Source organism: Ornithorhynchus anatinus, chromosome 7, assembly GCF_004115215.2.
Source record: "Ornithorhynchus anatinus isolate Pmale09 chromosome 7, mOrnAna1.pri.v4, whole genome shotgun sequence".
Taxonomy (NCBI): domain Eukaryota; kingdom Metazoa; phylum Chordata; class Mammalia; order Monotremata; family Ornithorhynchidae; genus Ornithorhynchus; species Ornithorhynchus anatinus.
This window is the reverse complement of record NC_041734.1, coordinates 1,792,702-1,804,818: the sequence shown is the minus strand read 5'-3', so window position 1 is coordinate 1,804,818 and position 12,117 is coordinate 1,792,702. Positions and strand designations below refer to the sequence as shown.

The following is a 12,117-nucleotide window of genomic DNA, read 5'->3' as shown; positions in this document are numbered from 1 at the left end:
CGGGACCGTCGGGTCGGGGGGGGGGGGCGGATAAAAGGAAAGCGAAAAGTCGCCGATCTGAGGCTGGGGTCGGCCCCGGGCAACCTTACCTTGGCGTGAGCGGGCCCTCTTTCGTTGAGGAGCTTATACAGGGGTTGGACTCTATTGAAACGCGCCAACTCGTTGACCAGACACATTGGCGTTTTCTCTTTGGCGTTGGCCGTGCTCTCGAGGAGAGGAGCTGCGAACGGAGAGGCCGGAAAGGGTTGGGTGCGACCGGATGCGACAGACCCGCGCGAGGAACGGGCTTTCTTCCGCCCCGCCGCCAACCACTCCATCCATCAGCGGCTTCTAGTGGGCGCTTACTACGTGCGGGGTGCCGGTGAGCGCGTGGGAGAGTCCAGTACGGCGGAGTGAGCAGGCGCGTTCTCCGCCCGTAGGGCCACCCCCTCTAGATCGTGAGCTCGCTGTGGGCAGGGGTTGTCCCGCTTTACTGTCGTACCGCTCTTTCCCAAGCGTTCGGTACAGTGCTCTGCACACGGTGAGCGTTTAATAAATACGACCGAATGAAGGAGCGGACAACCCGGAGGAGAGACTGAGGCCGGGAAACCCGGCCTGCTCATGGACCCCGAAACCCGGCCTTTGGAATTTAACAAAATCTTTAAATTGACGTACGGAGAACCCGTCGTCTTTGACCTTCACCACCCACCGAACGCAACGTGCCGTCCCCTCCCGAGCGCTCAGGACGGCGCTCGGCACGCAGTGAGCGCTCAGTAAATACGACCGAACGGAGGCGCTTGGTTCGTCAACAGGGTCCCTAAGAACGACGACCGATCTTTTCTTTTATGAAACTGTCCAATGGTGAGGTTCCGTATCAGGGAAAATCAGTCGTTCATTCACTCAGTTGTATTTATTGAGCTCTTCCGGTGAGCACTGAAATAAGCGCTTGGGAGAGTGCAGTACAGCACAATAAATCACAGCGGCCTTTGTCTGAACGTCCTTCCGATTACCTATTTTATCCCCCGAAGGCTCCGAGTTCGACATCTCCCCTGAACCTTCACCCCGATTCCTTCCATTTTCCTTTTGCCAGTTGGCGCCGATTCCTTCTCTTGCTCCCCTCTTCCTTCCCATAACCCAGTACCATTGTCCTTAATAAATCGTTGATCCTTTCACCCTTTTTCTAACCCAGGCTTTACTAGTCCTCTTCCTTTTGGGGGGCGGGTTTCATTCCCAACGGGTATTTAAGGAAAACCACACGAACCGCCGACCGACCCCGGGAAGAAAAGGCTTCCCGGCGGGAGCCGGGTTCTTGGGTTCCCGGACGCTCGGTCGGTCGCGCTCAGTCGTATCTATCGAGCGCTTACCGTGTGCAGAGCGCTGTACCGAGCGGTGGGGGGAGGACGCGACGACAGGCAGACGCAGTCCCCGGCCACGACGAGCTCCCCCGAACACACACAGAGACACAGAGAAATGAAGAGTCCCACGGCGGGGATCTGCCTCCTTACCTGGCGAGTGGCTAGAAGGAGAGGGGTCCCCAAGGCCACCGGCGGGGCCGGGGCGGGGGGTCGCCGGCTCCGGCGCGGGGCCGTTCACGGAGGCCGGTAGCCCCGGGGGGCTCGGCGCGCTCGGCGGCGGGGCCGGCAGAGGCCCGGGGAGGCTGGCGGACGCCTGCATTTTCACCTGGGCCATTGTCTAGAGTCCTGTAACAACAACGACGATCATAGCAAGGGACACGGAAAAGGATAAGAATGGCATCTGTTAAGTGCTTACTATGTGCCAAGCACTGTTCTAAGCGCGTGGGGGATACGAGGTCATCAGGTGGTCCCACGTGGGGCTCCCAAGCTTCGTCCCCGTTTTCCAGAGGAGGTCACCGAGGCCCAGAGAAGTGAGGCGCCATAGAAGTCCCACAGCGGACGAATGGCCGAGCCGGGATTAGAACCCACGACCTCCGCCTCCCAACCCGGGGCTCTCGCCGCTGAGCCCCCGCTGCTTCTCGAATCTCTAATAAGACTAACGATGACCGTGACGGCGTCTGGTCGGCGCTCGGTAGGCGCCAAGCACCGTTCCGAGCCCTGGGATAATAACGGCGACGGCATCTGTCAAGCTCTTACTGTGTGCGAAGCGCTGGAGGGGACACAAGGTGATCAGGTCGGCCCCCGTGGGGCTCCCAGGCTTCAGCCCCATTTTCCAGATGAGGGAACTGAGGCCCAGAGAAGTGACGCGACTCGGTCGAGGTCACAAGCGGCGGAGCCGGGATTAGAACCCACGACCTTCTGACTCCAGGCCCGGGCTCTACCCCCGAGCCACGCCGCTTCGACTTCTTAGTTGTCCGTCTCCCCGGCTTCTAGACCGCGGGCCCGTCGCCGGGTAGGGAGGGTCTCCATCGTACTCTCCGAGCGTCTAGCCCGGTGCTCTGCACGCAGTTAGCGCTCGATAAACCGGACTGAATGAAGAGCGCGCGGCGCCATGACGATGACGATGATTCCCGTTCGGTGCCGAGGGCCGGGACGGAGAGGGGCCGGTCCTCTCGGGTGACCCCGCCGGCCGGCGCCGGCCGCTCCCCGGAGGGGCCGGGTCAAGCGGTGCTATTTTAAGGCCGGGCGAGGTCACCAAAATAGAAGGGGCTTCTCCTCTCCCGTCTCCTCTCGGCCTCCTGGCGTCCGACAGGCCGGCGCTCAAAACGGCCCGGGGCCGGAGAAGCGGCGGGCTCGGGGGTCGGAGGCGGTGGGTTCCGATCCCCCGCTCCGCCGCCCGTCAGCGGGGTGACCGTGGGCCAGTCGCTTCGCTCCTCCGGGCCTCGGCTCTGGAAAACGGGGACGGAGACGGGGACCAAGTCTGCTGGGTGAGCTTGGGCAAGTCATTTCCCTTCTCTGGGCCTCAGTTCCCTCATCTGGAAGATGGAGATGGAGAGGAGGAGCCCCATGGGGCACGGGGACCGGGTCCAACCTGACGACCTCATATCCACCCCAGCGCTTAGAACAGCGCTTGGCACGTAGCAAGCAACCTAACGAGTATCGAGAGAGTCCGGGGGCAAAGGGAGCCCCACGCCCTCGGCAACTCGGCGGCAGAAGGGTCCAGGTGACTCCAGTGTCCTCTCCCAAGGGCTCGGCAGAGCGCTCTGCGCACAGTAAGCGCCGGAGGGGACGCGGCCGATCCCCGGCGGGCTTCCCGCCCTGCGGTCTCCGAAGCGCCGGGTGCTACCCGGAGACCCGCCGGCTCCGACGGGCCGCGAAGCCCGGCTAAGAGCGCAGCCGGGGCGGGCCTCGAGGCCTTCCGGCAGGCCCACCTCCTCCGGGAAGCCCTCCCCGCCTGCGCCCTCCTCTCCTCCCGCTCCCTTCCGCGTCGCCCCGACTCGCCCCCTTTCCTCATCCCCCCGTCCCAGCCCCGCTCACGTCCACATCTGCCGTTTGATTTCGATTCCCGTCCCTCTCCCCCTCTCGACGGTCAACTCGTTGTGGGCGGGGACTGCGTCCGTTTACTGTTCTACTGTCCTCTCCCAAGCGCTTAGTACAGCGCTCTGCACACGGTAAGCGCTCAGTAACTACGACCGAAGGACCGAACGCCCCTCCGGACGGCCCCGCGAGGCGGCGGAGGCCGGCTGGGGGAGGCGGGCGGGCGGCCCAACTGGAAGCTCGTTGCGGGCCGGGGAGGCGTCTGTCTCGACTTCGATCATCATCGCAGCGCCGATGTTTGTTGAGCGCTTACTAGGTGCCGGGCACTGTCCTAAGCGCCGGGGCGGATCCGAGCAAATCAGGTCGGACGCCGTCCCCGTCCCCCGTGGGGCTCACCGTCTCCAACCCCATTTTCCGGACGAGGGAACCGGGGGGGCGGAGAAGGGACGTGACTCTCCCAAGGCCACCCGACAGACGCGTGGCGGAGCCGGGATTAGAACCCATGACCTTCTGACTCCCGGGCCCCGGCTCTAGCCACTACGCCACGCCGCTCCTCTACCTATCGGTCGTTTACTGTGTGCTAGGCACTGTACTAAGCGCTTGGGAGAGGACGATACGACGGAGGCGCTCAGTCAGTCCCTGTGGGCAGCGACAGCCCTGTGCTGAGCGCTCGGGCAGGCCCGAGAGAGTTAAAAGACACCCCCCCGGCCCTCGGGGAGCTGTACTGAGCGCTTGGGCCAGGACGACAGAGTTAGAAGACACGATCCCGGCCCTCGAGTAGCTGACTGACCGGCCCGGGAGGCGACCGGAAGACCGGGGGAAAGCCACCGTCGCCATCCGCGCTACCTACTGAGCGCTCCCCCTGCGCGGAGCGCTACGCGTAATCACGACAACGACCGCGGGATTCGTTGAGCGCTTCCGGGGTGCCGGGCACCGTTCGGACCGCTGGGGCGGACACGAGCTGATCGGGTGGGACGCCGTCCCCGTCCCGCGTCACCGCCCTCATCCCCGTTTCCCGGATGAGGGAAAGGGAGAGGCGGAGCGGCTCGCCCAAGGTCACACGGCAGACGCGAGGCGGAGCCGGGGCGAGGACTCCGGCGTTCCCTCCCCGCAGCCGGTCTAGACGTGGAGACGGACACTCGAATACATCCTTTATCCTAAATTTGTAGACCGGAACAGAAGGGCTGTGGGGTTGAGGGAGGGGCGGGTATCAAACGCCCAGAGGCTACGGTCCCGAGAGCGAAACCAGCCAGGGCGTCCCGAGGGCCTCGCCCGGAAAACCCAGATCTCCTTCTTCGCTTTAAAGGGTCCGCCGGACCCCCTCCGCCCGCCTCTCCGAGCCCGGAATCCGGAATTCCGGCTACCCAAGGCATCCCAGACCTGAGCCGAAGAGCTCTGGCTGAGCGTCGGGGGCCGGGTTGGGAAAGGGGAAGATTCTCCCCCCACGAAAACAAAAATAAACACAACAGAAGAAGGATGGGGCGGTCTCCCGGCGGCGGGCCTCGTGCGGAAGACAGCGCCGGAGACGCGGGGCGAGGTTTCTTCCAAATGGGCAGACAGCGTTCGGGTCTCCGGAAGGGCGGGAGAAGAAAACCCAAACCGAACCTCCCCGTGGAACGTCGGGAAGGGCGGAGCGGAGCCGCCGACCGAACCGTCGCTTCGGAAGAGATCGTTGAAAAGGGGCCACGGCGACACGTGGTGGTGAGGCTTGGGCTGAGACCGCGGCAGGGAGAGGGGGAGGAAAAAAAAACCACACACACACACGCACACCCGTCATAAAAAGCGCCTGACGTGTCTGAAACGGATCTGGTGCAAAAAAAACCGCAGCTAATTGACGAGGTGAGAGCGCCGGCCGGGAATAAAGACTTTGAAGTCCGACCTTCCGGAGAACGGAGGCCTTCCCAGGCCGAGCCCCCCTCTTCCTCCGCTCCCGTCGCCCCGACTCCCTCCCTCCGCTCTCCCCGCTTCCCCGCCCCGCGGCCCTTGTTTTTATCTGGACGTAGTTACCATTCTATCGAGGCGATTCACGGCGCGTATCTCTCTCTAATCCCATTTCTCTATCTCGAGGGTGGTGACGCCTCCCTCCTCGCTCGGTCTCGCCGTCTGCCTCCCCGTTCCCGGACCGCCAGCCCGCGGCGGGGCGGGTCCCTCTCGGCTGCCGGGCTGGACTTTCCAAGCGCTCGGCCCAGCGCTCCGCACACCGTAAGCGCTCGATAAATACCGCCCAGCGAGGGCAGGAAAGGTCGGCGGGGTCCGCTAACGCCGGGCGACGTTTCGACCCGGCCCCCCGCCCCCCGGCCGGACGTCGCGGGCTCCCCGCAGCCCACCGGAGGCGAACGGAAGGTCCGCCTCCCCGAGGATCCATCGCCACGGCCAATTTGGGCGATTGGAAAGGCGAGGGCGGTCCGACCGGAGAAGGGCCCACATCCCTCAGGCCCAACGCCTGCAGACGACGACGGGACGACGGGGGATCTATCCGAAGCGGAGGGGGGAAGAATAATAAATCAATCACCCTCACAACCCACGGACACGCACCGTCTCTGTCACACACTGTCTTCACACACAGTCTCCCTGTCACACACAGACACACACACAGTCCCTTGTCTCTCGCGCAGTTTCTCCCCCACGCTGTCTCTCAGACTCTCTCACACACACACACAGTCTCTGTCTCTCTCACACACAGTCTCTGTCTCTCACACATATACTGTCTCCTATATACACACACAGTCTCTCTCACACACACTGTCTCTGTCTCTCACACATATACTGTCTCCTATATACACACACAGTCTCTCTCACACACACTGTCTCTGTCTCTCACACATATACTGTCTCCTATATACACACACAGTCTCTCTCACACACACTGTCTCTGTCTCTCACACATATACTGTCTCCTATATACACACACAGTCTCTCTCACACACAGTCTCTGTCTCTCACACATATACTGTCTCCTATATACACACACAGTCTCTCACACACACTGTCTCTGTCTCTCACACATATACTGTCTCCTATATACACACACAGTCTCTCTCACACACACTGTCTCTGTCTCTCACACATACACTGTCTCCTATATGCACACACAGTCTCTCACACACACTGTCTCTGTCTCTCACACATACACTGTCTCCTATATACACACACAGTCTCTCACACACACACTGTCTCTGTGTCTCGCACAGTCTCTCGCACACCACTGTCTCTCCCCCACCGAGTCAGTCTCACACATAGACCGTCTCCAACACACACTGTCTCGCTCTCTCTCACACACCGTCTGTCACACACAGACACACGCTGTCTCTCTCTCATGCATGGTCTCTGTCTCTCTCACACTCAAGTCTCTCACACACACACACACACTGTCTCTCTCACACAGTCTCTCTCACACTCACAGTCTCTCACACACACTTGTTCTCACACACTCACAGTCTCTCTCAGACACACTGTCTCTCTCAGACACACTATCTCTCACACTCACAGTCTCTCTCACACACACTGTCTCTCTCACACTCGCAGTCTCTCTCTCACACAGTCTCCGTCTCTCACACTCCCAGTCTCTCAGACACACCGTCTCACACTTACAGTCTCTCACTCACAGTCTCTCCCACACACCCTGTCTCTCTCACACTCACAGTCTCTCCCACACACCGTGTCTCTCTCACACTCACAGTCTCTCACACACGCTGTCTCTCACACACTCTCTCACACACACTGTCTCTCTCACACACGCTGTCTCTCTCTCACACACGCTGTCTCTCTCTCACACACACTGTCTCTCGCACACACACTGTCTCTCTCTCTCTCACACACACTCTCTCACACACACTGTCTCTCTCTCACACTCTCTCAGACACACTGTCTCTCTCAGACACACTGTCTCTCTCGCACACACACTATCTCTCTCTCACACACTGTCTCTCTCTCTCACACACAGTCTCTCTCTCACACACTATCTCTCTCACACACACTGTCTCTCTCTCACACACTGTCTCTCTCTCTCACACACACACTGTCTCTCTCTCACACACTATCTCTCTCACACACACTGTCTCTCTCACACACACTGTCTCTCTCACAGTCTCTCACACACACTGTCTCTCTCTCACACACACTGTCTCTCTCACACACACACTGTCTCTCTCACAGTCTCTCACACACACTGTCTCTCTCTCACACACTGTCTCTGTCTCTCCCAGACACACACACACACACACACACACACACACGCTTTCTCTCTCTGCCTCTCTCACACGTACACATATTTCTGCCCCCTCCCAGCTGAGTCATTCCCCGACCCGTGGCAAGACCCCGGGCTTGGGAGTCGGGGGTCGTGGGTTCTAATCCCGGCTCTGCCACCTGTCAGCCGTGAGACCTTGGGCAAGCCCCTAAAGTTCTCCGGGCCTCAGTTCCCTCATCTGGAAAATGAGGATGAAGACGGTGAGCCCCGTGTGGGACCACCCGATGACCCCGTACCTCCCCCAGCGCTTAGAACAGTGCTTGGCACGTAGGCAGCCCTTAATATCATCACCATTGTTATTATTATTCATCCAATCGGATTTATTGAGCGCTTACTATGTGTGCACAACACTGTACTCGGCACTTGGGAAGCACAGTTTGGCAATAAATAGAGACCATCCCTGCCCGCAACAGGTTTACAGTCCAGAAACGGGGGGGGGGGGGGGGGGGGACGGGGGACGGGACCGGTATCAAACCGAGGAAAGAGGCATCAGTAGCATCAACATAAATAGAATTGGAGGCATATATATATATACATATATATATATGCATATATATGTATACGATGTACACACACACAGCAAAACAAGTAAACAAGCATTAATGTAAGTAGAATTCATTCATTCGATTGTATTTATTGAGCGCTTCCTATGCGCAGAGCGCTGTACTATGCGGTTGGAATGGACAATTTGGCAACAGAATTATTAGAATTTTAGATCTGGACATATCTACAAGTGCCGAGGGGCGGGGAAGGGGGAAGAGCGGAGGGAGGGAGTCGGGGCGACGGGGAGGAGGGGCAGAGGGAAAGGGAGGGCTCGGTCCGGGAAGGCCTCCCGGAGGAGGCGAGCTCCCCGTAGGGCTCCGAAGGGGGAAAGAGAGCGGGTTTGGCGGCCGTGAGGAGGGAGGACGGTCCGGGTCGGCGGGGGGACGTGGGCCGGGGGTCGATGGCGGGACGGGGCCCGGGGAGGAGGCTGAGCGGAGGCGGAGGAGCGGGGCCTGCGGGTCGCGATGGAGAAGGAGAGAAGGGAGCGGAGGGACGAAGGAAGGAAGGAAGGAAGGAAGGAAGGAAGGAAGGAAGGAAGGAAGGAAGGAAGGAAGGAAGGAAGGAAGGAAGGAAGGGGGCGACAGGAGGAAGGGCTTGGAAGCCAAGAGGGAGGAGTGGTACGGAGGTTGGCCGGGCAACCCACGAAGAGTTTGGAGGAGGGGGCTGACGTGCCCAAGATGAAGTGGCATCGGTGGAGCGGAGGGTGCGGGCCGGGATGGAGAAGGAGAGGAGGGAAGAGGGGGAAAGGGGACGGGGGGCTCGGGAGCCAAGCATGAGGGGTGAAAAGGAGGTGGACGGGCAACCACCGGAGGGTTTGGAGGTGCCCACGATGCCACTTCATTAGAGGAGCGGAGTGTGCGGGCAGGGATGGAGAAGGAGAGAAGGGAGCGGAGGGAGAAGAGGGGAAGGGGGACGTTGAAGCCAAGAGGGAGGGGTGATAAGGAGGGGGACGGGCAACCACCGGAGGGTTTGGAGGAGCCCACGATGAAGTGGCATTAGAGGAGCGGAGTGTGGAAGGTGGGATGGAGAAGGAGAGGAGGGAGAGGAGGGAGGAGAGGGAAAGGGGATGGACGGCTCGGGAGCCAAGAGGGAGGGGCGATAAGGAGGTGGACGGGCAACCACCGGAAGGTTTGGAGGAGCCCACGATGAAGTGGCATTAGAGGAGCGGAGTGTGGAAGGTGGGATGGAGAAGGAGAGGAGGGAGAGGAGGGAGGAGAGGGAAAGGGGATGGACGGCTCGGGAGCCAAGAGGGAGGGGCGATAAGGAGGTGGACGGGCAACCACTGGAAGGTTTGGAGGTGCCCACGATGAAGTGGCATTAGAGGAGTGGAGTGTGCAAGGTGGGATGGAGAAGGAGAGGAGGGAGAGGAGGGAGGAGAGGGAAAGGGGACGGGGGACGTCGAAGCCAAGAGGGAGGGGCGATAAGGAGGTGGCCGGGCAACCACCGGAGGGTCTGGAGGAGAGGAATGAAATGCCCCTGATGAAGTGGCATTAGAAGAGCGGAGTGTGTGGGCCGGGATGGAGAAGGAGAGAAGGGAGAGGAGGGAGGAGAGGGAAAGGGGATGGACGGCTCGGGAGCCAAGAGGAAGGGGCGATAAGGAGGTGGACGGGCAACCACCGGAGGGTCTGGAGGAGAGGAATGAAATGCCCCTGATGAAGTGGCATTAGAAGAGCGGAGTGTGCGGGCCGGGATGGAGGAGAGGAGGGAGGAGAGGGAAAGGGGATGGACGGCTCGGGAGCCAAGAGGAAGGGGTGATAAGGAGGTGGATGGGCAACCACCGGAAGGTTTGGAGGAGCCCACGATGAAGTGGCATTAGAGGAGCGGAGTGTGGAAGGTGGGATGGAGAAGGAGAGAAGAGAGAGGAGAGGAGGGAGGAGAGGGAAAGGGGATGGACGGCTCGGGAGCCAAGAGGGAGGGGCGATAAGGAGGTGGCCGGGCAACCACCGGAGGGTCTGGAGGAGAGGAATGAAATGCCCCTGATGAAGTGGCATTAGAAGAGCGGAGTGTGCGGGCCGGGATGGAGAAGGAGAGGAGGGAGGAGAGGGAAAGGGGATGGACGGCTCGGGAGCCAAGAGGGAGGGGCGATAAGGAGGTGGCCGGGCAACCACCGGAGGGTCTGGAGGAGCCCGGCGGGAGCTGGCACCGGTGCCCTGGCGTGTGCGGGCAGGGCCGGAGGGGGAGAGGAGGGAGGGGAGCTGGGTGGGCGCACTGCGGCCGGCGCTCGGTGCCGTGCCTGCTCCCCGGGAGGCGCTTTCCGGATCCCCTAGTTGCAGGAGGGGGCGGCGGCTTCGAAGCCGAAGGTGTGAAGGGGCGGGGGCGGGGCGGGGCGGCGGCTGACCTGGGTCGGCTGTCCGTCCTTCCTTCCGTCCGTCCTTCCTTCCGTCCTTCCGTCGTCTCACCGCCCCCCGGCCGGGCCGCGCGCTCGGCACAGCGCTTACCGCAGCGTCCCCTCCCCCTTCCCGCCCCTCCCCCCTCCGCCGCCTCCCGCGCGCGCCCCGGGCCCTACCTGCTTCTCGGGGACGCCGGACCCCGCTCGCCCACCCGGCGACCCACGGACCCACCGACCGCCCCACCCCCGCCCGCCCGCCCCCTCCCTCCTTCCCTCCTTCCCTCCCCCCCCGGACCCGCCCGCGCGCCTGCGCGCTCGCTCCCTCCCCCCGCCCCGCCCCCCGCCGCGCGCCGGCGCGCCTGCGCGCTCGCCCCGTCCTCCGGCCCCGCCCCCCGCCGCGCGCTCGCACCACGCCCCTTCGCGCCTGCGCCCTGCTCCGCCGCCCTCCGGCCCCGCCCGCCGCCGCGCGCCCGCCCGCTCTCTCTCTCTCTCTCTTCCTCCCCCTCCCCCCGCGCCTGCGCACTGCTCCGCCCCCCGCCGCGCGCCCGCTCTCTCGCCCTCGCGCCTGCGCGCGCGCGCGCGCTCCCAAGCCCGGCCCCGCCCCCCCTCCGGACTGGTCCATTCCGGAGCGGGGGGTGGGGGGGGAGGGGGGAGAGCGCGCGCCCCCCGGCGGCCCCCGTCGCCTCGCGCGCACGTCCACGGAGTCCCACGTCCACACACAGGCGCGCGCGCGCGCACGTGCACGCGCACCCCCCCCCAGCACTGCTGTGCAAGTCCCTAATTTATTCCCCCCCCAATTAATGATGATGATGATGATGGTGCTTGTTAAGCGCCCACTATGTGCCAAGCACTGTTCTATAATAATAATAATAATAATCAATCATGCTGGTATTTGTTAAGCGTTCACTATGTGCCAAGCACTGTTTATTAATGATAATAATAACGCTGGTGTTTGTCAAGCGCTCCCTATGTGCCAAGCACTGTTTAATAATAGTAATAATAATAACGTTGGTATTTGTTAAGCGCTTACTATGTGCCGAGCACTGTTCTAAGCGCTGGGGGAGACACAGGGTCACGAGGTTGTCCCACCTGAGGCTCCCAGTCTTCGTCCCCCATTTTCCAGATGAGGGCACTGAGGCCCAGAGAAGTGAAGTATATTGATGGCATTTATTAAGCGCTTACTATGTGCAGAGCACTGTTCTAAGCGCCGGGGGAGATACAGGGTAATGAGGTTGTCCCACATGGGGCTGCCAGTCTTCATCCGACTCGCCCACCGTCACACGGCGGACAAGGGGCAGGGCGGGGATTCGAACCCACGACCCCTGACTCCCCAGCCCGGGCTCCGTCCACCGAGCCACGTTGCTTCTCTGGGCCTCGGGTGTCTCAGCTGTAAAATGGGGCTTGAATATACTGATAATGATGGTACCGGTTAAGCGTTTACGACGCGCGGAGCACTGTTCTAGGCACTGGGGGAGACGCAGGGTCATCGGGTTATCCCCCCGTGGGGCCGACGCTTTTAATCCCCACGTTACAGGTGAGGGAACTGAGGCCCAGAGAAGTGACTTGACTCCCTCAAGGTCACACAGCGGACGAGCGGCCGAGGCGGGATTAGAACCCACGACCTCTGA

General features: G+C 61.6%; 1 protein-coding gene across 5 annotated transcripts in view; it reads right to left on the bottom strand.

Annotated features, from left to right (window-relative positions):
* The window catches only part of STAU2 (staufen double-stranded RNA binding protein 2), a 92,589-nt gene extending 81,861 nt beyond the window's left edge, over positions 1-10,728 (bottom strand). For 4 of the 5 annotated variants that reach the window (XM_029068993.2, XM_029068992.2, XM_029068994.2 and 1 more), the window contains exons 1-3: positions 10,667-10,728; positions 1,485-1,679; positions 90-220 (exon numbers count right to left, since the gene is read on the bottom strand). In XM_029068993.2, coding sequence (XP_028924826.1) covers positions 90-220; positions 1,485-1,668 — 315 coding nt within the window. In that variant the 5' untranslated portion in view covers positions 1,669-1,679; positions 10,667-10,728. Of the gene's footprint in view, positions 1-89; positions 221-1,484; positions 1,680-5,378; positions 5,476-10,666 lie in introns of those variants that run through there. The other variant, XM_039912495.1, reaches the window with a different exon arrangement.
* Between the last annotated feature and the right edge of the window lie 1,389 nt (positions 10,729-12,117).